Source organism: Daphnia pulex, chromosome 8 (genome assembly GCF_021134715.1).
Source record: "Daphnia pulex isolate KAP4 chromosome 8, ASM2113471v1".
In the NCBI taxonomy this organism is placed as follows: Eukaryota; Metazoa; Arthropoda; class Branchiopoda; order Diplostraca; family Daphniidae; genus Daphnia; species Daphnia pulex.
In genome coordinates this window covers 3,289,585-3,315,958 of record NC_060024.1, presented here as the reverse complement: position 1 = coordinate 3,315,958, position 26,374 = coordinate 3,289,585, and the positions used below count along the sequence as shown (strand labels likewise).

At 34.3% G+C, this 26,374-nt stretch overlaps 2 protein-coding genes across 3 annotated transcripts; both read left to right on the top strand.

The window, feature by feature from the left end:
- The first annotated feature begins 281 nt into the window (after window positions 1–281).
- Window positions 282–10,955, top strand: LOC124200466 (N-acetylneuraminate 9-O-acetyltransferase-like). 2 transcript variants are annotated; one of them, XM_046596714.1, is made up of 5 exons: window positions 282–829; window positions 899–1,190; window positions 3,086–3,293; window positions 4,780–5,008; window positions 10,673–10,955. In XM_046596714.1, the coding sequence occupies exons 1-5, from the start codon at window positions 678–680 to the stop codon at window positions 10,920–10,922; spliced, it is 1,131 nt and encodes a 376-aa protein (XP_046452670.1). In that variant the 5' UTR covers window positions 282–677; the 3' UTR covers window positions 10,923–10,955. The 2 variants fall into 2 exon arrangements, with proteins under 2 accessions (XP_046452670.1, XP_046452669.1); XM_046596713.1 differs by lacking the exon at window positions 10,673–10,955 and adding an exon at window positions 7,055–7,482.
- A 4,711-nt stretch (window positions 10,956–15,666) lies between these two features.
- Window positions 15,667–25,190, top strand: LOC124200486. Its single transcript, XM_046596748.1, has 2 exons — window positions 15,667–16,096; window positions 23,522–25,190. The coding sequence occupies exon 2, from the start codon at window positions 23,619–23,621 to the stop codon at window positions 24,687–24,689; it is 1,071 nt and encodes a 356-aa protein (XP_046452704.1). The 5' UTR covers window positions 15,667–16,096; window positions 23,522–23,618; the 3' UTR covers window positions 24,690–25,190.
- The last annotated feature ends 1,184 nt before the right edge of the window (window positions 25,191–26,374 follow it).

The window sequence follows — 26,374 nt, the reverse complement described above, 5'->3', positions numbered from 1 at the left end:
GACGCGTCACCCCTATGTGAGTACCTTTTTTATTTTCGAAAAAGGTAGCCTGATAACCCCCATAAACCATTCTCTTTGCCTCTTAACTTTTAGTTTTTTTATGTACACTTTTCGGAACTTAGAAGTAGCACGAGTAACCTATTTTGGATTGAGTTTTTTCGTAGCGCTGCAGATATTTAGAGTGATGATGGATGCAAAGTCAAAGACTACATTAGCCATGATATTAAGAAACATGTGTAGTGACTAAAATATGATTGAGTTACCGTGGTAGTGAAGGGCAAACCTCTCTGTTGAAAACACATACTTATGTCTCCTTCTCAATCGTATCGCAATTCATTTTATTATCATCAAATTCTGTTGCAAACACTTTTTTAAAAAGAAAATTACTGTAAGAATATCATTTCTCCATATACGCTGAGAGTGGAAAGAGCTAAAAGTAAAATTTTTTAGTATTTAAAGCAAGGAAACAGATAATAAGATTATATTCATATTTAAATTTAAAGGGATTTATTTCCATTCATATTTGATTCATTTCTACGTTTAGTAAATTATTGAGAAAAATACCAGTTGAAGAATAAGTGTAGAAAAAAATCGTCCAGCATTTAAAGAATAAATTGCTATTATCTGAATTTGTTTATTTTTGAAAACAACAATCTGTATTGAACTAGTTTATTCAAATGCAACATCGGAAACAGCGATATTGTCGCCCATTGACGGTATTGGTTTACATATTTTTCTTTTACATTATATTATGCTGTTTGTTTTCGTTATTGCTCTACTCATTGAATGAAAGAATAGTCAGGATCCAGGAAACCACGGCAGGTTTTGCGTAAGATCAATTGACTTCAATATATATTTTAGTATTCTATGCTTAATCTTGTGTAATATTAAAATTTAGGACAAGATCGATAGAAAATTTTTTTCCCATTTGTGTAGATGATCTGCTTGTTAAGCAATACTATCATTTTGAAAAGTGGGCAAGAAGAATCTTCAATACAGATAGAGTGCTGATTTCAAAAAAACGTAAGGGATCTTCTTGTCGGCTGTTACACTATACCGTAAAACGCGCTGTAACTTGCATCGATGTTCTTCACCAAGAGAGTGTAACAAAGACTCGAAGATTATCTAAGCTCAGTTTTGTGTTCATGGGTGATTCAAGAATTCGACAACAGTTTTACAATTTTCTGAAGGCAAGTGTGTTTAACTGAAAGATATAAAGACATAACAACCCCCAAACGTAACCTCTCCTGGGGGGGGGTTGACATTTCACCTTCCCCTACAAAAAAACCGCTATTAAAACATACCCCAACCCCCTAAGACTCTTACCTATAACCTAATCTAACCCAGAAAGCTTTAAAGTAATCAAACTTACAGTACCAACCCAAAATAATCTACCGGCCGTTTTTCGGCCCTTTTTACATGGCCTCTACTACGTTCCCCCACCCTTTTTTTAACTTTACTACTAAGCAGTTATAGTTATCACACCTAAAAAAATCAGCAAGCTCATGGATGAGTTTGCTTTCAAACCATGATTGGCGCAACTATGTGCGTCTTATACCCCTGAACAGTATAAGGACGTTCGGGTGTAGACAATTTCACCCTTTTTCCCGTTTTGCGCTGCCATTTTCTTTGTAAATGTACCCCCTCCCCCCTAAAATGTCCCTTTTAATTTCGTGCATAACTTTTAACAAGCAATCCACCACTCAAGTACATAAAAATCCCGGAACCCCCCTTCTTTCCCATCCCGATATGGGAGGTAAAAATCTGAAAAAATAAAGGCCTATCAAGGTTTTTTAAAATCCGGATTCGCCTGTGTTTTCAGAAGTGATATATTCATTGCCCTTCGGGAGATATTTTATATAAGAGTTTGGGTTTTTTTCAAATTTTGGCAATTTTGGGGGTATTTGGCATCGCTTTTCGGGGAAAAAAACGAAAATAAAAAAAAAACAATTCTTCCAAAAGCTTCTTGGTCACCCCTAAATGCAAATCCAAAAGGAAATCGTTTTCCGGATTTGATTGACCGAGTTTTTAGTAATCTATAAAAAAGGGCCCATTTGGCCAATTTTGGCCAAGCCTAGTCGCCATTTTTTATCACTCTCTCTCGCGCTCATGGCGGATGACAGCCGAAGTACGAGTTTTCTGCACCTCGGGCTTCAAAATACTGGCTGCTAGACTATATAAGAAGGCCTACAGCTTGCCCATCGGTCTAAAGTGAAGGCACAGAACGCGTAGATTTGGCTGCATTCATCCGGTATATTTTGTTCCATTGCCATTGAGTATTCCTAGATGATCCAACATGATCGCATATGACTAGTCTATAATTATGGACGAATTGCGCTGTAACTTTGTTAGTAGTAGTATATGGTAATGCTTATCGAATAGTCGATATCACGCATGTCACAACAAACACGTTTGATTAAATACTCCTATTGGGTTCATTAATTGGGGAATCGATGAGCATCGCTATCTACTACTAAAAGTACGGCGCAATTCTTCCATACATATAGACAAGTCGTCTGCGACCAATGATCCTACTGGCGGCTGTCCCCTCGCTATTTGGGAGAACGAATTAAAAAATATAAATTCAGTTATTTTATAATTTTTTGTATTTTTTCCGAATTAATTAATATTTTTTGACAAAAAATATGGGGGTTTACCATGTTTTTTTTACTTGAAAACAATTGATATCCCGCCGGTTCAGTGATTTTTGTCATTTATTTTGGTCAACACTCAATTGTCATCCTAACATTTTGTTTTTCTTTTGAAAATCCAAAAATTCTTTACTATTTTTTCACAAAACGAGAACATTTTGTGGGAAAACAAAAAAAAAACTCAAATCTTCAGCTGATTTTTTTTTTAAATATTTTTCCTATTTTTATTTTATTTCTATTTTATTTTTATTTTTCAAAATTTTTTGATTTTTTGACAAAAATATGGGGGTGCACGAATATATTTTTCGAGTGGGCAACCCCTCGGATCCTAATTTGGATGAAAGAACGACAAACCGTCGTCTACTTTATTTTTCTTTCATAGAATAATTTTTGTTAATTGGATAGGTGGTTTAATACACATTATTATTATTTAGTTGATTCCAGACTACGATCGCAGTACAGAACCACTTCAAATTCCAAAACTTTGGACTCCATTTCATGGAGACGTCGATGTTTACAGCAGCGTTTTAAGTCTTCAAGTATCATTCAAATGGCGACCAATTATCAATGAAACTGTCTTGGAGATGATACGCCAATGGTCAATATCCGACCAATCCAAAAAACCAAATTTGTTGTTCTTAGGTAAGAATGTAAAAAATGGAAGTTGTATTTATCCGAGAATATCTCAGCAGTCACTAAATCAGATGAAAATATCCAAATATTTTAACAATATGATGTTTTTAAAACTGACCCTGCCTCAGGGGTCAAATTCTCATACAGACGGGGTCTCTTGCACCCTATATTTCTTACAGGAAAACCGTTGAATGACAATTTAAACAAAAAATTGAAAAAATTACAAAATAATGCAATCCCCCAAAGGAATATCAATAAAAAAAAGTTACAAAATAATGGCAGGTGATTTAAAACTGGACACAAGTCGAACGCAAATATTTTTACTGCTGCCATGTGAACTTCATGTATGCACAATAGCCCCGGAGTTGTGAAGTCAATGTGCAACCAACTAAGGGTTCTTAGTATATTATTGCATAAGTTTTATTTAAGCTCTTGTAAATTTAAACAGACTAAGCAATTTTCAAGAGGACATAACTTAGAATATCTTCCATATTTTTAAATAATTTTGGATCAATCTGGAAAGCCGATAATTCATTCGAAAGTCAAAGAAGGACGACCAAAACGAAAAATTTATTTTATTTTTTAGTCCTAAACCGTTCATATTATACCATGAAATTCTGTTTTAAGATGCGTATTATCATCATCTACAACTCATTTTTTAAATATTTTATTGCAATTCTATCTTAACGGAAAATTATTCCGCATGATCGTTACTAGTTACTACGTTGTCTAGATAGTCACTATCATATCGCTGAATAGTAAAAATCTCAATCTCCAAAAATTAGTCCCAACTGAAAAGTATGAGTATGGATGAATAAGTACGTTCAACATTGAGTGTGTTTAATTCGTTATGGCTTACCAATTTTTTCCTGATCTTTTTTAAACCAATTATGATGGAATTGACTTTCGGTATTTTTTAGACCCTTAAATTTGATCAAACAATGTGTATAACTAAAAAGTACTAAACCGTTAACCAGTTAAAAATATTTGAAAAAAGGACTACAAAATTCCTTTTTTCGCAAAATAGAAAACATGACTAAAATCTTAGCATTCTAGATTATTAGCTCTTGACGCTAACCACTACAGCAATCGTTAGATATTGTCTTTGTGATTTTGTTTGGTTTTCGGTTCAATCGTAAAGTACAGATTTGTATTTCAGATTCAACTCAAATTCAACAGAAATGATCAAATTCAACTTCAAATTTAACTAAGACGCAATTATGCGTTGGTTAGTATATGCTAAAAATTAGTTTTTACACCTTAAAATCTACACTTTTGATAGTAAACAATCCGTAAAAATATGAAAACCTGCTAATTATATATCTACTCGATTTGGCTATCTTAAAATTAGCCTAATTTTCATTTTTATTATATAAATCAGGAAAGGGCCACTTATCCCGGGTGCCAACTAGCCCCGGTCTCCCCTATATGACGAATTTAGTTTATCACTTCTTTATTCTTATTAACTATTTTACAAATGAGTTTTGTATTAAAGGTATGGAAGTTTATCACATGATGCAACAATATGGTGCTGATTTTCAGCTTTACTCGAAGAGACTGAATGAATTAGCCCCGATTCTTGGTCAGTTAGCCAGCGCCAGTCGGGTGATATGGCTGAATCAATATCCCACTGTTGAATTCTATGGGTCTAATGATGCATATAATACAAAAATTCATTCTGAGAAAGTTCATCATTACAACACAGCAGCCCGACAAATATTAAAGTGAGTTAAATAATTTGTAATAAAAATTGCAATTCCCTTCCTTTTCTTTGTACATAATAGTCTATACAAATGTGTTGTCAAAATCTCTAAGAAATACCGTCCTCTTAAAGGAGACATATGTCTAGATACAGTAGGCACCGCAAGTATTCGAAAATGTTCGAAAACCTATAAGCCGCCTTGTAACTGTCTCGCTGATTTGCGAGGTAAGTAGGCTACTGGGGCTAGATTTTCAAAATATTTTTTTACAAATACATTGGTTGATAATGTTTTTGTAAATAAAAAAATCAGAACTCAAAATTTTTTCCCCGGGCTCTTCTTATGGAGGTGGAGATATTTCCGGTGGCCATATTTCTTTTATTTCCGATAAAGATATCGAGATGTTGATTATTAATTAAATTGTCCATTAGGCACTTTATTCCATGAGCGTGGAACTTTCATGATTCATCAACCCGTTTCCCTCTTCTATTCGCCCGGGAAAACATCGCATTCCATTCACGGAGTAGGGGAGACCGGGGTTATGTGGAATATTTTTTTACGCTGCCAAATTTTTTAAATAGAAGAATTAAGAAAAAGTAAATGTATAGGAGTGATTCCTATGCATTTATTTACATTAGGTCATTTTTCCATTTTCTGTTTAATAGTTATTTCATTAAATGTCGAGAGGAAAAATGAAGAAAAAAAATATTTTTTTAGCGTTAAACGGAATAGGGCCAGGAGAAAAAACGGGACAACATTTTTCTCTGCAACGGATGGATTAAATTTATTAAAAGACGCACTAGTGAAAAGGAAATTAATTTCTCTTTCAAAAGTACTGTCATTTTATTCATTCTTTTGAGTGTAAGTGGAGATACAATCAAAAAAGTAAAGACGTTTTTTTTTTTATATTTTTTGGGTCGTTTACCTGGCAACAGAAGGCTGTACCATTTAAACCGGACCCAAACAACATCAAATAAACTAAATTATGAAATACTTAGAAACACATTTTTATAAAAATAAAATACCAACTAAAACTACATAGAAAACCATATCAATATCTATCTGGGTTTTATAAAAATATTTATAAAAGTATTTTAAAAATGGAAAACTTAACGTCCTAAATTTTTTTCCTATTCCCATTTTTCGGTTTTTTCCCACAAAACTCGAGAAATTAATCAGAAATCAGAAAAAAAATAACAGGATAAATAAAACATTATTTAAAATATGCTGTATTTATTTCATAATTTCTAAACAAATTGCACATATTAAAATTGCCCTGTAAATTTTAGCCTCGTGTCACACATAGACCCGGTCTCCCCTAGATAGTGTTTGTAGAACTTCACAGAAAATCTAGTTTGACTTTTTACCACTGCGCAACGTCACACAACTCTTATTTTTTCGCGGACACATCCGAGCGCCCTTCGCGCGTTGATTTTCTGTGTCGTTGTACCCTCACTATCTACTCCTTGAAGGGAATGCAAACCACCAAACTCAAGGGTAATTCTCCAAGCCCCTAACCACAACACCATCAAATTGAAATTAATATTAGAAATTGTTAGTGATAATTTACATTTTAGATTGTTATATTTGTACGCAAGTTTGTTGAGCTTCCTTTCATGCCAAAAAAGTTTTCAATTACAATAATAATCTATCCTGTGATTACGCTTACATCTCAACAACGTATTCCTGCTATCCATTTTCGACGATTGGATATAGGCTACATTTTGGTCATCCATGGTACGTTGAATGTCCGTCCTAAAGTCACATCTTTCTACGTAGATTTTTAACGTATATAGGATATCCATTTTAGACGTCATTTGGAATTCCGAACAAAAACTTACCATTTCCATTATTTTAAAACTCTAAAAAAATGGATTGTTCCTGGCACCCGAGAAAAACTACAGAAAAATTTTCATTCAAATCGAATGAAAATTTGACTACTTTTTCGCCTTGCGAAAACAGCGTTTTCCCATAGGGTTCTCTCGGGTGTCCGGATACTTTGGGTGCCTACTGTAGGTCCTTCCGTTTATCGTCCACTTTGGTCATCTAATGGACGTAATTTGTAACCAGGAAAAGTAGATCCAGTTTATGTGAAAATATTACGTCTATTAGACAGTTAAAATTCATACAAAGTAGACAAGATTACAACATCGAAGAAAGACGTGAAAAATCCGTAGTATCGTCGTATTTTTTCGACCGAAAAATAGAAACGACGAAGAATGAATAAACATACGTCGTATAGACGGATATTAGACCAGTCGTGCTAGCAGGGTATAAGCAATAAATCTATACCTCATAGCTATTTCCTATTATTAACCAATATGTAAAAACTGCAGGCATCCATTTTTCACTCATTTCTTTGATTAGAAATGATGGAATGGAAATACGAAAAAAATTGACAGTGTTCCCAAAAATTGGAAATTACAGAATAAATTTTACGTGAGGTTTTCTGCCTTAAAAAACATGTTAGCTATATACCTGATGTTGTTCATTAAAAAAAATTGTTTTCAGAATACAGAATATAACTGAAGTTGTCTGCCTAATAAATACATTAGTCACATGACTGACGTTGTAAATGAATGAAGAATACTCTTATTTCTAAGTTTCTAGTTTATTTGGATTCTGCAACGACCATTTTAAGATTTTTTGGACCACTCTCTTTTTTCAGAATTTAGAAAAATAAGGTTTTGTGCCTAAGAACATCTCCTTTTCATGTCTGATGTTCTAGAATAATGTAAAAATTTACTATATAAGGTTGAAAGTGTAATTGTAGCCTTTAATGACTATTTTAGGATTTGGTTAATATAAGCCTATATACTCTCTAAGAAATATGTCCGTAAAAAATTCCGAGATTACATCTTCGTAAAATATTACCTTGAAAAATGTCGTTATTTGATGATTTTTCGCCCCAAAAACCTACTTTTAAAAAACATATTTCGTTATTGATGAGGAAAACAAAAAAAGTTGCGTAAAATTGTCGCCTATCCTCTTTTGGCTGTCAAGTCATCAAACAAATTGACGGCGCAAAAGTAACGAAGGGAAAGGAACGACAAGAATTAGATTACGTATAAAACACAGGGTAAAATGTGGAAAAAACCTATGTAGAAAAAGTAGAAAGCATTATGTTAGTTTCGCTTTTAATCACTTTTAATATACTTAGGGGGTTTAAACTTCCTTCGTCGTTTTTAATGCAAGATCAACATACGTCTGCGTATACTCATACTAGTCATACCAAAATATGCCCCAATAATATAAAGATGTGAAGAGATATAGCGCTCATCAATGTAAGGAATGAATGAAACAGAAACATGCAAAGTCCCTACTCTCTATGTGTTAATTTCTACCAGCTTTCATGTCTTAGCTTTCAATAAACAAGATTCCTTCGGTAATGTCCTTCGGGAATTTTTTTAAACTTTAAAGAGACAGAAAATCAAGCTTAAATAGTAGATTAATACATACTATTATGTTTGGAAAATTCTGTTTCCCTTTATTCTCTTAAATTAATTGATTCTTATTAACTAATTGACTAATAATCTGTCAATATTATGAGTGGTGCGACTTAGTTGTGACGGAGGCTTCACCCCGCCACCCCACGTCGCACTTCATGTTTAGATTAAGTTAGAGTAACACTTATTACTATAGTAACAATACAATTATATTATGCGGTCAAAGGTTGCATTACATGAGTCTTGGCTAATAGATAGCGAGCTACCATCATACCATTTTTTCCCTTCCGATAATATAATAATGATGGTCTAAAGGTCATCAAGCCGGGCTGCCATTCGTAGGGTTTGGGGTTCGAATCTCGATCTAGTCGGAAAGGAAAATTATGTTTTTCATTTTTAAAAATTACTCTTTAAAAGCTTTCGGAGGTAAATGGAAGTGGAAGATCGGTGGTAACTCTTCACGACCGCAAGAAGATCTTGATGACCGAGGAGCTTACAGGGAAAGAAGGGAGAGATGACCCACAGCTTCAAAATGAGTATAATCTAACATTTTTAAAATGTTCCTCATTTTCTTGGTTGATGACTAACTGTTAAAAAAGGAGGCATAGAAATTTTACTTGGACAACCAAATTTATTAAAATCAAGATAAAAAAAAGTAAACAAAAAGAGGTGATAATAAAACAAATCAGTTTAAAAAGTAATAGTGAGAAAATACAAAGTAAAAAGAAGAATAAAGACGAAATCGAACAAGAACTTAAAAACCAAATCAAATCAAATAAGACATACTCTCCACTCCCCTAGCAGAAAAAACTTGTCTTGCTAGGGAAGATCAAATCTTTTTTTCTTTTTGTTTACACTGCTGAGCACTCACTGCACCGACAGTTGGAAGGTTACGAAAAAAAAGCGAATTCGCTGCCTAGGATTCGGCAACCAACTAGGTAACAAATACACAAATTAAATTTTTAAAACAGTAATGAAAACAAATGAAAACCCCACTACGCAATGTATTAAATTTTGACAGAATTATGTACAAAATTTGGTGACGATTGGTCATTCAGGGAAGAAACGTATAAGCAAATACATAATGGACATTAAACCCTCTGAATTTCATTACTAGCTACTACTATCCTACCCGCTATACCCCACACCCTATATATTTTTAAGGACTTTCGTACCTCAGGGATATACCTCAGGGATAGCCCAGTCTGTAGCACTGTGAGCTGCGAATGAACTTGTGTTCGATCCCAGAAATGTAAAGTAAAAGACTTGGACATGATAGAAAAGAGAAGAAGAGCACAGAAGATGCGCATAGGAAGCTCATTTTGGGCGCGATAAAATTAAGGACAGATTCAGGATCGGGGATGGGTGAAAAATTAAAATTTCGGATCTCTCCCTCTCTGACCCTGAAGAAGGATTATAACCCAGACAGTCCTTGGGAAAAAAAAGGTGTGAGCAAATCTGGTATGAGGACGGGCAAGGCCGAAACAAAAAAGGCGCTAATCGAAAATGGAACCAATTTTAATCTCAGAAAAAAATTACCGACATTAAAGTCTGGATATTGATTACCAAGATGTTACTCGGTAAAATTACCGTCATATTTATTAGAGAGTATTTAAAATATAAGTAGCCTATGTTCAAACCCCGTCATTTGTGTTAAAACAATACCAAAAAAACTTTCAGCATGTTTCCCGAAAATACTTCAAATTTTCAATATACTTGATGTTGTCTTTTTCATACTTATTTTGGAATAAGTTTACTAAAATCTAATAAACTTCAGTATTCTGAGAAACATTAAAGTAGGATATGAATTTTTTAAGTATTAAAAAATCCTCATATTAAGTATTCAATCGCTGCTTTAATCTACTGTAATCTACTCGTCCATATTCTGAAAATTCGTTGTTTTTTAGTCTAGATATTTCTAGACAGCATTTCTTATTCAGCAGGAATATTTGCATCATATTTGTTCTAGAAATTTCTACTTTGAATACTTTCACAAAGCACAGATTTTTGCAAAACATTCCCATTTTATGTGTTTGAATTGCGGACCCCTTGTCAAAATAGAAAGCTTTATTCTTCTTTTCCACTCCGTCCCGAATTCTTAAAATTTTTCGATTTAAATTTACATAGATATATCATGAAATATAACTTCTTATATTACTGTTAAGTGTTCAAATACTTTATTGGTGTGTAAATGATTCTAAAAATGTATATAAATACGCTTTTGATTTCTGTATTGTTTCAGGAATTTTAATGATATTCACATATGGGACTCAAGCAATCCATTGGCCGAAGAATACGTACGTGGTTGCTCAATTTTTTTTGAACGAGAAAATCCAATTCCCCAATTCATTAAAACAGGGCCGGATCAGTTTATCAACAATAAACCATACATTAATTGTCTTGATTACATTCATACAGGTTATGTAGCACTATCACGAGCCACTCAGCTTTTGTACAACGATATCTGCAATAAAAAATTGTACCAGAACTAAAAATAAAACCACTTCGTGTAGGACCTTCAGAACTAGTTTTGTATTTGGTTTTTTATTCATAATTTAATTAAACTCGTTAAATTTGAAACGCGAAGATAATTTTCGTTTAATTAACATAAGAGAGATTTTGTCGCTAGGTGGCGAGTTTGGGTGGGGGTGGGTGGGTGGAAAGTGGGCGGAGAAGAGGTGGTGTAGCGACAATGACCACTTAAGAACAACCAGAGGCGTTTTCCAATTAACTTTTATAACTCTGTTTGAAAACGGCGTAAAGACCCGTAGTAATGGCCAATGCTAATCTTATGGCACCTATTTTCAGAATGAAAGAGAGTAGTTCGTATAGGACTTTAATTCGCCAGGTTAACGAAATCCTGGGATCAAAAATAAAGTATTACTTATTTGCTTACCCTCTTTACTTGTTTTACTTTTTATTTCTACATTTTACATCACGTGCATAAAAAAATCCTCGATTAACCTCCTTAGTTTGGTGAAGATTCAAAACGTTAGTAAGTCAAGGACGGAACAGCTTTAAAATTCTGGACAGCAAAAATAGTTTTATGTGCACACATCCATTGCTATCTACTGAGGAAAAATTTTACCACTTGTCCTCTCGTCAAAATCGTTATCAGACAGCAAATGATGAGACTTCGTGATATTCATTACTGAGGGTAACTTGATTTCCGTGCCATTGCCATCACTACGGGCACAGTCTTCTTCCACTTTTCTTTAAAGTTATTGGAAATACTGTCCCGAATTTAAATGAAATTCGGTATACAACTAGAGAATAAATAATATTGCAGTTAATTCCTGGAAATGCAACTTAGTTTTTTTATAGATAGTCCTACGTAGTTTGGCTGATTGATAACTGGACACTGTGTACGTAATATGTCCGATACAGATGACACCTTCCAGCTTCTTATTTGCAATCGTAGACCTTTGAATGTCACTTTGAACAGCGCTTTTATAGCTGCTGGAGATCCAGTGCTGGTTCTAAATTGAGGTCAAGAAGTATTTCACATTTTCTGCATAAGAAACCTTGTCACCTAAATAAAGGAGAAGGAAATAAGATTGAAATACTATCATTTTATTAAGAATTGACTTGAATACCTTCACTCTTCTGAAGTAGATGGAACTTGGTGAACGCCAGGATCCAAATAAGAAACGCCTTGCCAACTACTAGTCTTCCACTATTTTGACTTTTTTGATTGCCAGAAGCACGTCGAAGTCAATGTAAAATGCTTTTTATCTTATTAACTAACATTTTATGTAAAAAAATAAATATTTCATTAAGTTAAAAATATATAATCTATTTGTACAATGTAAGCTGTAAATCTTACAACTGTTTGTGATTATCAATCTAGGCATTTTCCACCTCTTGAAGTCCAGTTTTTCTTATTGCTTCCTTTGGGGCGAGCAGTATGTTTTCCTCTTCAATAAAACTGAATTTGATGTTTTGTCAACTTCCCTTGATGTGATTGGGGTTGGACTATTAGAAGTATTGGAGTGATTGAATGGTTGACCGATAATTGGAGAAAATTCTTAAGCATTCATATTATGAGAAGCTTTTCTCACAGAGGAGCTGCAGACTTCGTTCAATGGTATATTCCGTAAAATGTAAACATAATTCAAACAAGTCGATAAATGCCTCAAAAGATTGGAGGTTTACACACAGGCCGTAGCCGTATAGCAAGCATCAAGCACAAGAAAGACACAAGTTCAAAACGGGTATCGAGCAGGCCAGTAACAGGTCGAATAAACGGCCTGACACTTGAATCGCGAAGAGGTGAATCAACACTTAGACTGGATGAACAGCCCAGCGTTGAATAAAGAAGAACTACAATTGATAGGGTTTTATACAAACCAATTCAACGCAATTACCAACGCAAGGTGAGCGTAATGAAAGGATGAAAAAGGCAAATGACTTGTTTTCAGGAATGAGGAAGGATATTTTTCCAAGAAAGAGTGAGCTGATGCATTCCTTACAATATCTTGTTCTTTTTCCTGGTTTAGTCGTACTTGAGGAACTGTGGAATAATCATTAAAATACAGTTTTGTCAATGTCATATAATAAAAATGATACACAGGAACATGAACTCATGCCAAAAATGATGCCAACAATAGGAGATTCATCGCCAGATCCCAGTGAAATTCTTGAAGTGAAGTCTACTTTTCTTCGTTTGCCAATTCGACATTTCAAGAAAGGCAGGAGTTTTCCCCAACTGATGTCCATCTACCCTTAAACATTATGCTTTCCTGTGCAAAATCACATACGCCATCATATATTTTTGATGAAATCAGGTATTTCTTTCGAATAAAATTTCAGCTTTCTTTCTAAAATTTCTACATCTCCGATATCTTCACGAGACCTGATAGTTAGTTCGTACCATCGTAGTAATTTTTTCTTGGATTGGCAAATCCGCCATGACTGTTGTCTTCTTATTATTTCTTCTTCTTATTATTTATTTATTTTGGAATCACAATTAAAATATTTTAAAACACTAGTGAAATAGAGAATTTTGTTCTCTATCGACTCTATATGGAGGTGTAAACATAAAATAAATTAAAGTAGTTTCAAATATATGTGTGTGTTCTGCCTGTCATCGTAGGGCTTGTTGGCTTATGGAAAATTTTCATTGCTGAGAATAACTAAATTATTGAATTTGCTCAAATTACCTTTGAATATTTAAAACTAATCAAGGGGAATAGATAAAAACCACCCTAAAAAATCGTTGTCATTATGAATTTTTTGACCGAAATCGAGTTTCAAAACGTCCCATGGTATGAGCTGTTCTCCCAAAAGAACAACAGGGAAGAACAACTAGCCCCATTGTAGAGGCATATTGGGAAATTCTTGATTTCGTTTTATAACTTTATTAACGCTTGTGTAGTGAGTAATAAGAATTTCAAAAAATATATCCAAGATAAAAAGAATTTTAACTCTTATTTTTAGAACAAAAAGATTAAAAAAAGGTATTGATGGAGGGATATGAGAGAGAAAGTTAAAAAAAATAGGCCATCTCGGACGCATCTCCCCTATTAAAGACCATATATTATTTAAATGTAATCTCTAATGTAAATCAACTCAGAGAATTTGTCGAAATTTCTAATGCCTATAGGGGCGACAGTGCAAGTGTGTAGTAAAAAGTACAAATTTTGAAGTGGAAAACTTTAGGGTATAGGGAAGGGTTCTCTGAGTTGATTTTATTGTAAATCATTCTTTAAATTCGTATAGAGTGAAAAATTGTGCTTCTTTTTGCGCAAAGAAAAAAATTTTAGCTTTACTTTTAGTATTTCTTGTAAATTTTTGAAAACGCCGTATTTAACACGGCGCATATGGGGGAAAACGGGTGTACCCAATAAACTAAACAATACCGTAGCGCCGTGGGGTTAATCCTACGACAACTTCATGTGTAGAAAAAATGTAGATCATCATTAGATCTACTCAGGGCCAAAAAGAAAAAAAATCTAGCCCAAGCGGTTCAAGAGTTATTGCATTTTTTCTAGGACACGTAGTGCCATAAGAATGCACTGAAAATAGGGGGGTGTACCTAATAGTTTGGTGGGTACTGTAGGCCTACTCCTAAAATCTGTAAATTCGATTGGGCCCCCTAAAAGCATGTTGATTTAGTACCTTACCGCCACTTTGGAAAGGGACCATTTATTCCACTACCCTATTCTGAATTGCAGCATTTTTACGCTTACAACTTCTAAATTTTTAGGTATTAGGTAGATCTCGATGCGGCCTTTGGGGGGGGGTCAAAGTAATTTAGGTCTGTTAGGAATTTTTCTTTGATGAACAGTTAAAACTTTTAAAATTAAGATACAATGCAAAAATATGGAAGGAAACCTTTCCATTGTTATGAAAAGAATTTGAGGTTTTTAAGTCATTTATTTTTAAGAAATATTCATCTTTTTGTCAGAAAATTCCTTTGGGCATATTGGTTGAAAAAATTTGGGGCAAGTTTCCTGCATTTAATGGTATACTTACCTTCGAAATAACTCAAATAAAATCGCCATACTTTTATTCTTGACTGTTTAGGCTATTTTTATTAAGGAAGAGTAAAGAAATCTATATAAAAAATAACGACCAAGTTAGATCAAGGTTGCCATCTAATACACGTTCGGACAATTGATTCCATAGGCGAGGCAAGTTGACTGAGATTTATTTCACACAGTCGTTATTTCTAAGAAAATAAAATATCTAAATCGGAAACATTGCGATCATTTTGCAGAGAATGATAAGATGAATTTTTTGTTGCAAGTGAGTGATTCGGAAATTGAAAGAAATATTTTAAAATCCCCAAAAGTGAAACTGACAGGTAGCCTCCTTCTACCCTTACATATGGCCCTGTCTACCAACAGTTACAGATACAAGAATCTAGTAACTATCCACAACTAATATCTGCTCAGAACGTTCAATCCAAGGGTAACCAGTCGCATAGCACGTCAACTTCATTTGCAAAACTACTCATATTTATGTATTATTAATTTTTTACAAAACGAAGCATGATAAAAATAATGAGTTGGAGAAATGAAGAAATAAGATTTAAGAAATAAGTATTTAAAAACTACTTATTATTTGTAAACTACTGATGGATTCAGTAGAATAAAAATATTGAAAAAGTTCAAATAAGCAGTTTACTGTTGTTCTGTGCAGATCTATCTAAAATAATTTGAATTTTTTTACCACTTATTATAGTGTGGGTTTTATCGGGACGCTTAACCTGACTAAACCACTATAAGTGGATAGCTCGATCTTTAAATAAGTGTAAACTCCTTATGGTGTACCACTACACTTCATAGTGTGGTACCCCAGGGAATAAGTGGAGACTTGCAATTCCCCATTTTTAATGAGCTTTAGTGGAGTAGAGTTTATCTATAGTGATCAGTTACGAATTTGTTACACCAGCTATAAGTTTCGTGCCAAAGAAAGCATAAAAGTTTATTTTATACCTTACTTTTATAGAGTTTACAACAACTTAATATCTTTCCGCTTGAGCGCAGTGATAGATGGCCCCAACGACTGCAAAGCTGTGACAGAATACTGTAGAAGGCTATTGGAACTAGTGTTTTGGCCTTTTATAAAAATACAGCTATTTTTGACGTAATAAAGTTTGGTACAAATCGGCCAGAAGCACTCTACCCATTCCTTAATGAAAAACTATTACTGTTAATGAGTAAGCAAGCATTATAAAATTAAAATTTTTACATCACCATTTCTTTATGAAAAATAGGATAAGTTAACACGTTGAAAATCGCTCATTCATGTCATGGATGGACTTTTAGCTACATTTAGAATATAGACTTCAGACCTAGGGGAGGGTTGGAATAGTTGATGTGATTTTTTATTTGGTACCGCCGTTTCCTTTTTTTCCAATATTACAAACCTCCGATGGTTTAAAATTAAGAAGACCAAATCAGATTGTAACCTGTATTTTGAATGTGAAGTAAAAAACCCTGTATTAATACTTAAATTCAATTTCAAAACTTAAAAATTGAAGATAAAATGCCTCACTGGTGGAGCGTGTTGCTCCCTATGTGAGTGTATTTTTGCTAATGCTTATCTTATGTCCCAACAAGACTAGTGAAAATATTACATTTAACATTAAAATTAAATAAGAAAATTAAAAGACTTCAATTCTTGATAGCTCTGATGAAGTAGAGAAAGAAGTCTTCATAATTTACTCTGAAACAGAAAAAAAAATTCATTATAAAGAATTGAAATCATATTATTCCAAGCGACGAAAATTAGATTAGCTGTCAGAAGTTTTATCAGTCTGGATATGTTTTCAAGCTATTCTTTTCCAGTTTCCATTTTGACACTTCTACGATGAGGGAAATTACACCTGGCAGTTGTGGGAATCTAAATTACGCACTTGTTTTTCTAAGACTCTTTTGACGACAAAGCCTAGTTCTGGGTTTTGAGTTCAATATCTAGAGCGTATAAAAAATAGTTTAGAGAAATAGATGAAAACAGTGGAAAACCAATTGAAGTTACTTTACAAGGATTTGAAACCTCTTATTGAGTGTAAGAAGACAGGTTATCACTAATGTGAAGCAGAAGAACATTAACGTATAGAAATTTTTTGGAAAAACTGAACTCTGTTTTGTTTCCCATAGAACCATAGAACTTTTCAAGACTTCTACAAAAGATATAAATAAGAAAAAAAATTACCGATGAAAAAGAAATCAGTTTTCTTTCTTTATCATATTTTTTAAAATTTAAAGTTATAAACCCAAGTCTTTATTAGTAAAAAAATAGCAGACAAAGTCATACGATTTTGGGGCGTGAAAATTCTTATTATTCTCATTAATTAACAATTTTGAAGATTTCAACAATTTTTTTGTAAACGAAACAAAATTTTAACCCGCGTATTTGTTAATTTTGAAAAGAATACCACTCGTTGTTTACATATCGTAAACCAAGAAGTACCAACATACCCAATACTCTAATTTCCCCACTCTCCCCTATATACGGAAGTCGGTATAAGTGTTAAGGACAATTGGAGTATATTAAAATTTTGATTTTCTAGATTTCAACATTGTTTTATCTTTATTATGTATGAACAAGTAAAATACCTAACGCAGTGGCGATTTAGTAGAGGAGAAAAAAGGAGCAAGTTGATGTGGTCTGGGTATAAGTTTGCATCTCCAGTTTCTCGTTACCTTACGAAAGAGGGATTGCATCTTTTAAATTACCAGTTACAGACACTAATATTGCGCATATTAAGAAACATTATTCAAATAGTCCTAGTTGTTCGGGAATTTAATACAAAATAGATTTATGGCATTCAAATCGTGTCGCAGTTAAAACCGTGCTAGGTTATCGACAGGGAAAGAAAAGATCGGAAAATTTCCTTCATGACGCCACGGCAACACAAAAGCGGTAGAGTACTTTTTTCGATTTTTAATTATGTACTGGACGCTGAACATACTACTTTACAATTTAAGTAGGGAATTAAGAATGCTTAAATAGGTAAATATACTCTAAATAGGTTCATACTTTTTTGTTTTTTCCATACATAAAACTAGTCATGATACTTATCTCAAAGAACATACTTTAAAATTAGTAAAACCTTTTAATAATAAGTACAGTACCCTAAAAAAATCCGAACAGCGATTTCTTTTTCAAAAAGCTCCCTATGTATATTGCGAGGAACTGTGTATGTCTTTTAGCCAAATTTGGGGGGCAAGGAAAAAAGCGAAAGGTGGGAAGAAATAAAAAGGGGTAATAAGCCACTGTTATTTCAATCACCCCCCCCCCTTAAAAAAGAATGAAATCAGACAGGATGTCTGGATTTTTCATGGCGAAAAAATCGATTCAACCGACTTACCTCATTGCCGATTATTGTGCAAGTGACTTAAGGCGATTCCTTTGAATTTTTTCAGCTTCATGAGGCAAGATATGGCAGCTTTTTGGTTTTCTCGTCACTTGTCCGAAAATTGACAGTGAACCCAAAGATATTCCAGACAGCCTGTCTTATTCTTTATTTTGGTGGGGGGGGGGATTCTTTCTTCCCACCTTTCGCTTTTTTCTTCGCCACTCAAATTTAATCTAAAAGCCAAACACAGTTCCCCGCAATATGGATAGGTGGCTATTTGAAAAAAAACTCTGTTCGGATTTTTTTAGGATACTGCACCCTTCAATAGATTTAGTACTTTAAACCTAAAAAGTAGTATAGTCAACATAGTTTATTTTCATTTAGATAGTTATTTGTAAAAGAAAGCTTTTCATTTAGTACTTCTACCTACTTCTTTTGTGTTCTTGCGTATGCTATGTATACGTAAATACCTAAACATACGCTAACAAGCATAGCACGGTGCGTGGAATGTTCTATACATTTGGTTTGTCCGTCGATATAGTTGTCTAAGGACATCTATGTATCGAGTGTGTCGCCAAATGGATCAAATCATGTTTTTAAATTCATTTTTGTGGTGTGTGTGATAGGTGGTTGGAAGCCAATTGGAAGTGATGTTTGGACATTCAAATTTTATGAGGTCCCAATGCCCATCGTCCGTAATATGATTGTCTAAGTAATATAATAAATCTAGAATGGTACAGTGGAACAGCATCTGCCTGTGACTCGGGAGTCCCGTGTTTAATACCCGCCGTGTGTTAACATACTTAATTACACAGCATACTGATCTAGGAATTACAGATAAATAGGATCAAAATTTAAAGTACTTTAGATAAATAAGTAAAACTGGCCTTTCATTAAGTATGTTAAATAAGTACTCTACCGCTGCTGTGCAGGTGATACCTTTATTCATTAGAATATATGGACCATCATACCCCGAAAAATTTCTCTCCCATTTCCTTACATCAATAAGGGAGAGTCGGCATAGATAGCGCTTTTTTAGTTTTTGAGCCTCCTCTTCTTTATTTTTAATATTTTTGATCCCTGCTAGGCTTAAAAAAGAGGAAAAAATTAGCTATCAAACGCTTAATTTTAGTTTATGACAAATCTCTTTCCTAAAAGCGCTTTGAAAATGAAGGTGGGTATGACGAGTCGCTTGGAAAATTGTCCGTGGAAACGGTATAGAATGTCTCAAGTTATTCTTATAGGCTAAAAGAATGCCTGTCGATGGCGTAATGAACTGCTTTTTTCGAAAAATATTCCCTCCTATCCAGCAAGACAATTTTCCCCGAGAAAAGGTGTCTTTGTTAATATAACGTTTCAACCAATAATTTGGTTAAAAAATTAATAAAAATTATTTTCTGATAAAAGAAAGAAGTTCCTTTTAAATACTTTTTTTTCTAAATTTTTTGGTTATTAGGGGAGTCAACAAAAGAAAAAAGAAAACGAAATGGACAACACGATTTAGGGCCAAAAAATTATTTTACTTTTTGTTCCCATACTAATAAGACTATTTCAGTATTTTTTTTAAGATGCGGATTAGTAAAGACCAAAACCGGTAATTTTAAAAATGCAATCCCTCGGTCGCAAGAGGACGAAAAACGGTTGATGTCTACTTCCACACTGCCCAGTTCTCCCCTACATTTTTAATAGTTTTTAGTCTAAAAGAAAAATGAAAAATTCTTTGATTTTGAATCTAGTTACAAATTTTTAATTTTTTATACAAGCGTTAAGCATTAAGTAATAAAAAAAATAAAAAAATATTTCTATTTTAATCTAGAAATCATATCTAGATAAACATCTTCTGTCCAATCAACCTTGTATATTACCATCCACATTTTTGTTATAAATGTCAGAAGGGAATAATTATGCGATGGAATATATAGGTATTTGTTATAATACATACTAACTAGGTAACAATATTCCTTCGGTAACGTCCTTCGGTAATTTTTTTAAACGTTAAAGAGACAGAAAATCAAGGTTATAGTAGAATTATACATACTATAACGTTTGGAAAATTCTGTTTCCCTTTATTATCTTCCATAATTGATTCTTTATAACTACATAATTGAAAAATAATCTGTAATATTATGAGTGGTGCGAATTATGAATGGCGGAGGATTCGCCCCGCCACCCCACGTCGCACTTCATGTTTAGATTAAGTTATAGCAATATTTATTACTATAGTAACATGGAATTAGAAAAATTATTAGTTACATATTAACTACAAAGAAATGGATGTGCTCTTATAGCAGTTAGATTAAACCACCGCTGAAAAAATCTTTATAATTAAGGCATATAACCTAAGTGTTTTACGACCGGTTCCGAAATCGATACCGATGGTAGCGTCGCTAGCGATATTACCATTGCTTTACTTCGACTTTTGTTACATTATTTGGTGTACTCACCAACCGGGCCACGCATTCCCTTATATAGAAATGTCAATGTTGGTCTAATGGTTAGCAACTCGGGTTGCCACTCGTATTGTTTAGGGTTCGAATCTCGATCTCGAAAAATAAATTTGTAATTTTTGAAAAATTAAACTTAAAAAGCTTTCGGAGGTAAATGGAAGTGGAAGATCGGTGGTAACTCTTCACGACCACCAGAAGATCTTGATGACTGTGAAGAGGACAAGGGAAGAAGAGAGAGATGACCCAGAGCTTCAAAATGAGTATAATCAAACATTTTTAAATGTTCCTCAACTTCTTGGTTGATGACTAATTGTTAAAAAAAGGAGGAATAGAAATTTTACTTGATCAAAAAATTTATTAAAATCAAGACAAAAAACAGTAAACAAAAAGAGGTGATAATAAAACAAAAGATTTAAAAAAGTAATAATGGGAAAATACAAAGTAAAAAGAAGAATAAAGACGAAATCGAAATCGAACATAAAAACAAAATCAAATAATAAATACTCTCCACTCCCGTAGCAGAAAACTTGTCTTGCTAGGGAAGATCCAAACTTTTTTTTTGTTTTTGTTTACACTGCTGAGCATGCACTGACAGTTGGAAGGTTACGCAAAAAAAGCGAATTCACTGCCTAGGATTCGGCAACCAGCTAGGTAACAAGTACGCAAATTAAATTTTTAAAACAGTAATGAAAACAAATGAAAACCCCGTTACGCCATGTATCAAATTTTGACTGAATTATGTACAAAATTTGGTGACGATTGGTCATTCAGGGAAGAAACGTATAAAGGAACACTAAATGGACATTAAACCCTCTGAATTTCACTACTAGCTACTACTACCCTACCCCCTATACCCCACAACCTATATTGTTAAGGACCTTCGTATATAAATATACCTCAGGGATAATTGTGCTTTGACCAAGTAGGTTAAGGTACTGGAAAATTGAATTAGGATGAATTCTTTTGTAATCAGGAATCTAGCTGCTTGAACGAAAGCTAGTATATTCAATGCACTCTGAGGAAAATGGAGTTTGCTAAGTTGCAAATATTTTGTGGTTTGAAGATTTTTCGTAACATAGGTTTGGGTAAAGGGAACAAAATGGTTAGATATATAGGTAATCATTTGGTATAGGTATAGCTATACGCAGCATTTTCTTTTAGAGACATGCAGAACGAATCTGTCAAGACAGAAAAAAAGTGAAAAATGTGCATTTTCTTTGCCTTTTTTTTACTTCCTTCAATAAAAAACAAAAAAAATAATAAAAGCTATCCCTTTTTTAGTCACCTCTACCTCTCAACATATATGAAGCGCCTTAATCCTCTCTTTATTTCTTGAACCCACCACCCACATTTTTCTTAAATGCTGGGACAAAGCAATTTTGTTTTGTCATACTATCGAAACATTTTATGTTTCAGCTCCTGTGTGAAACATAACTGTTTGGCCATAGTTAAACATTTGTTTAGTATTAGCAAACCCATCTTATGAGAGAGAAATTTTCTAGCAATTTGAAGTAGGATCGGATTTTTAAAATATAAAACATAATTAATTGAGTATCAAGCAATACAAGTTAATCAAGCGAGACATCGTAAGGACTATCGCTCGGGTTAAAACACCAAAATTTGCCCACACGGCACTCCTCTCTCCTCAGATCCTAATAAAAGGCTCTTAGCCTTCCAAAGATTACGGTAGTAGAGGCAGGAGGTACTGGGGAAGGTTGCGGGAATTTCAGTAAATTACTTCTGTGTATGTGTTTTTTACTGTAGACTGTTGTCCAAAGAAGTTTTACGTGAGGTCTTCAGGACCCTGGTGATGTATTTTTAACAATTCTTTTTATGAATGGCGGATCACAATGACCTAGCTTTAGAATATTTCCAGATACATTAAAACAAGTTAGAAGTTGAAATCATTTACATAATACAAAAAAGAAATATAATAAGAAAATTAACAAAAATTTTTTAAAATGATAGTTGAAAAATGCATTTTTATCACTAAACCGAAAACATTAAACCGTGCCATTTATACATAACGCAAAAAAGCTACAGTGTAGGACAGGTTAAAACGACTGAAAATGTTTTCTTCCCACACTTTAACTCAATTTTAAGCAGCCGAAAAATCTGTATTGAATTAGTATAATGGCTGCAATCTTGCACTAGCTTAAAAAATGTTTATCTCGTTAACCAGTTCGTTCGTGTGTCAAGCATGAGCAGCATACAAATCCAAAGTGGATGATGAAGAATATAAATATGTCAAAATATATATAGTACTGTAGATAAACACTGGTGTAGTGGTTAGCAAGCTTGATTCCGATGAGAAACGGTGCAGGATCGATTCCGGGATAACCCAATACCCTGATCTTTTTCTTAAGAATTTCTAAGAGGGACTGAGGACGCTACCAGACAGGTGTCAGGTGACCAAAAAGAGGGTTTTAAGAGAAATGTAGGAACTTCATAGGAAAGACTGGGGAGAAAATTAAGATGATCTAAGAAGGTCCTATGTGATCCTATATACTCTATCCTCCTATCTTCCCCGATCTAGGGAGCCAAATTTGCTGTTTGGTTGCAAGGATGCTGACTGGTGGGTACTGCAGATTTATTTTTTAAAGACTTTTTAGAAATTCATATGGTTAAAAATAAGAGATGAGAGAAAAAAATGAAAGGCCCCATTCTCTTCCAAACCAATTTCGTGTTTTTAGTTGCTTAAGTCTCGTTTTCATTATTCTTTATATTCGTTGATGACTTACCACTGATATCCAAATCTGTTAAAATTATATCTATTCATTTCTGCAAATAAAGTCACTAAATAATTGAAGTACTCTGCTGTCATATATTTCAGAAAAGATTACAACATTCGTGAAAAGATTCTCAAACATTTCGTTGGATTTAATAAAACCATTTGGACGTGCTTCTGCGTGTGGAAAGAAACTTGAAAAATGAAGATACCAAACATAAAGAGGTTTCTCATGACCATGGCTCTTCTATTCACATTTTTCGTTATTTTGAACTTATTCTATTCCTTTGGAAATGAAGACCAAAGTGAAAGGTTGGAATTAAGTAGATTCACAAGAACTGTTAAGAACCATGATCGCAATCTATTGTCAAGTAAATTCGTCGTCAATCGTGGGATGCGAGACAAGGGATCCAGCAAGTTTCGCCAAATTAGAACAAATTCCAAGGAAAACACTTACTTCGATGGATTGGTTTTTGCAATAGAAAATGTAATTGATTGGAAAAAAACGAACATGCAAACACTAACTTCAACTCAAATCATGGATTATCTTTTATGGACAAACCAATCATCATGTAGAATTGCACAATATTTCGGCGGAGTCATGGTTTCTTCTGCGACCGGGCTTGTTTCTTTGGAAGGTCAGAAAGCGCTTTGCCTAGACTATGCCGTCAAACCAATAGGAACCATGTTTGGTATTCCTGGTAGATGTCTTGTGTATTCATTTGGAATCAACCACGAATGGAGCTTTGACGAAGCTATGGAACTTTACGGATGTGAAATATTTTCTTTCGATCCGTCAATGAATGTTTCAACTCATAACCGAACAAATAACATTCATTTTTATCGAATGGCATTAGGCAGTGTGGATAATGATGGATGGGAAAAAAGTCCAAGTGTACCAACGCGGACTCTTTCTTCCATTTATGACATGTTAAAACCGATACATGGTTACGAATCAATAATCGACTACCTTAAAATTGACATTGAAACCTCTGAATGGCACGTATTACCCCACATACTAAATTCTGGAATGATGGACAAAGTAAGACAATTAGCAGTAGAAATCCACGTCGACTTCAACAAATCTATTACAATATTTCGCCAGCAAGCCAGTTTAATTCAATCACTGGAAAAATACGGATTAGTTCGTTTTGATTCGAAACCAAATATCAACACTTTAGTACATGTAACCGATCAAATTAATAATTTATCATTATTTAACGGTTACGAGGTTGCATGGTATAATAACAGACTTTTAAGGAAAACTGTTTGACACTACAAAAACACCGAAAATTTCATATTTTTTTAGAAGGCGGGGGTACTAATGCCTTTAATAAATCAGGGACATTTGCTAGATTTCAACCCATTAAAAAGTGTCACTCTTTTTTAGTTTTTACAAAACATAACATTTTAGGGTTTAGATATACTAATTTTTTCAGGAAATGTACCTAATAAATACAAAATAAATTATATTTGTATGTGTGGTATGGTTTAAAATTAGTCCATTAGCTTCACGATTTGCAGCATTATGGTATAGTAATTATTTTGGGTAATTCAAGTACTACTTTAAATATTACCAAATGTATGAATTATAGCAATGAAATGAAGAAATATTGCATTTTGCATTTTGCATGCTTTAATGTAATGTCATAATTATCGCACTGATAATAGTATTGAAATTTTTGACATAACCTTTTATTATTTTCAACTTATATTTTCTGCAAACATCTTAAATATGTATAAATAAAGAAAAATGCCAAAAACAAAACAAAAATTATAGCGTGTAAGGATCGGCTGAACTACGTTTATCTGCCCATAATACTCGCCAGACCTAGCCACGGGAGGGTGGGGGCAACCAGCCAATAAGCGGCGCATCTACAGTGATCCGACACATGCGCGCGCAGTTTGAAGGCGGGCGTATTGTGCCCGGTAACTCGGTCCATCGCCGCTTACGCAGCGATGTCGTGACCAGCGCGACCCCAATTCCCGACACGCTGACTTCCGCGTTCGGCAGTATAAAAGCCCCTGTGTTTCCCATGTTTAGGAGTCCGCTCCGGACTCGCCTCTGATAATATCCCTCTTGACTATCTCTTGTGGTCTAGTATGAAGTGTATGCTTGTGCTGTATGCCTAGTGTTTAAGTGAATACATAAGCGTCATCCTCTGATGATCACTTGTGTGTTCATTAATTATATAAGTGAAGTAAGGTCTGGAACGACTCTTACATTTGGTGAACGTGCCATTTCGGACTCTGCCATTTGAACGAGTTTTGGACTCTGCCATTTGAGTAGGTTTATGAACTCTACCATTTGAGTGAGTTTATGGACTCTGCGATTTGAGCAAGGTTGGAACTCTGAAAGTTGGGCAAAATTTTCAAAGTTTCTCTACACACGCAACTACACAAAACCACGTCCACAGACCAAAGGCAAACGAGAATTTTGAGAAAGAGCTGTCGAAGTGACTCTTTCCGGCAAAACTCTCCGTCAACAGAGTAACAACGGCACTCTGTTGATCAACACGACCATAGAAGCTGAGCCAACGATAATTTTGAGAAAGAGCTGTCGAAGTGACTCTTTCCGGCAAAATTCTCCGTCAACAGAGTAACAAAGGCACTCTGTTGATCAACCCTTAACAGAAGAAGTGCCAACGTGAATTTGAGACAGGACCCTTTTCGACAGTCAATCGCACCAAGTGAGAAATTCAGCACGGAGAAAGGATCATCGAGGTCCCACAAGACCGATAAGCAACCATCTAAATTGGAGACCAGGCACTCGACGTAAGCCTGGAAAGAATCAAAGAAGAATACTCCTCCAACCAGACACAAACCAACCGAAGATATGCCCAATAATCCGATAGCATCCCCTGGACCCCGGGGTCCTGGCGGGCCTTGGGGTCCCGGTGGTCCTTGGTTGCCTGGGGGTCCTTGTTGACCATCTTGCCCTGGAGCACCTGGTGGTCC

What these genes read in the sequence shown, in the direction of transcription:
- LOC124200466 (XM_046596714.1), top strand. Translation starts at nt 678, where the DNA reads ATGCAACATCGGAAACAGCGATATTGTCGCCCATTGACGGTATTGGTT. An exon ending in GAAACCACGGCAGGTTTTGC is followed by an intron (nt 830 to 898) that starts GTAAGATCAATT and finishes ATTAAAATTTAG; the next exon opens with GACAAGATCGATAGAAAATT. An exon ending in ACCAAATTTGTTGTTCTTAG is followed by an intron (nt 3,294 to 4,779) that starts GTAAGAATGTAA and finishes TTTGTATTAAAG; the next exon opens with GTATGGAAGTTTATCACATG.
- LOC124200486 (XM_046596748.1), top strand. Translation starts at nt 23,619, where the DNA reads ATGAAGATACCAAACATAAAGAGGTTTCTCATGACCATGGCTCTTCTA.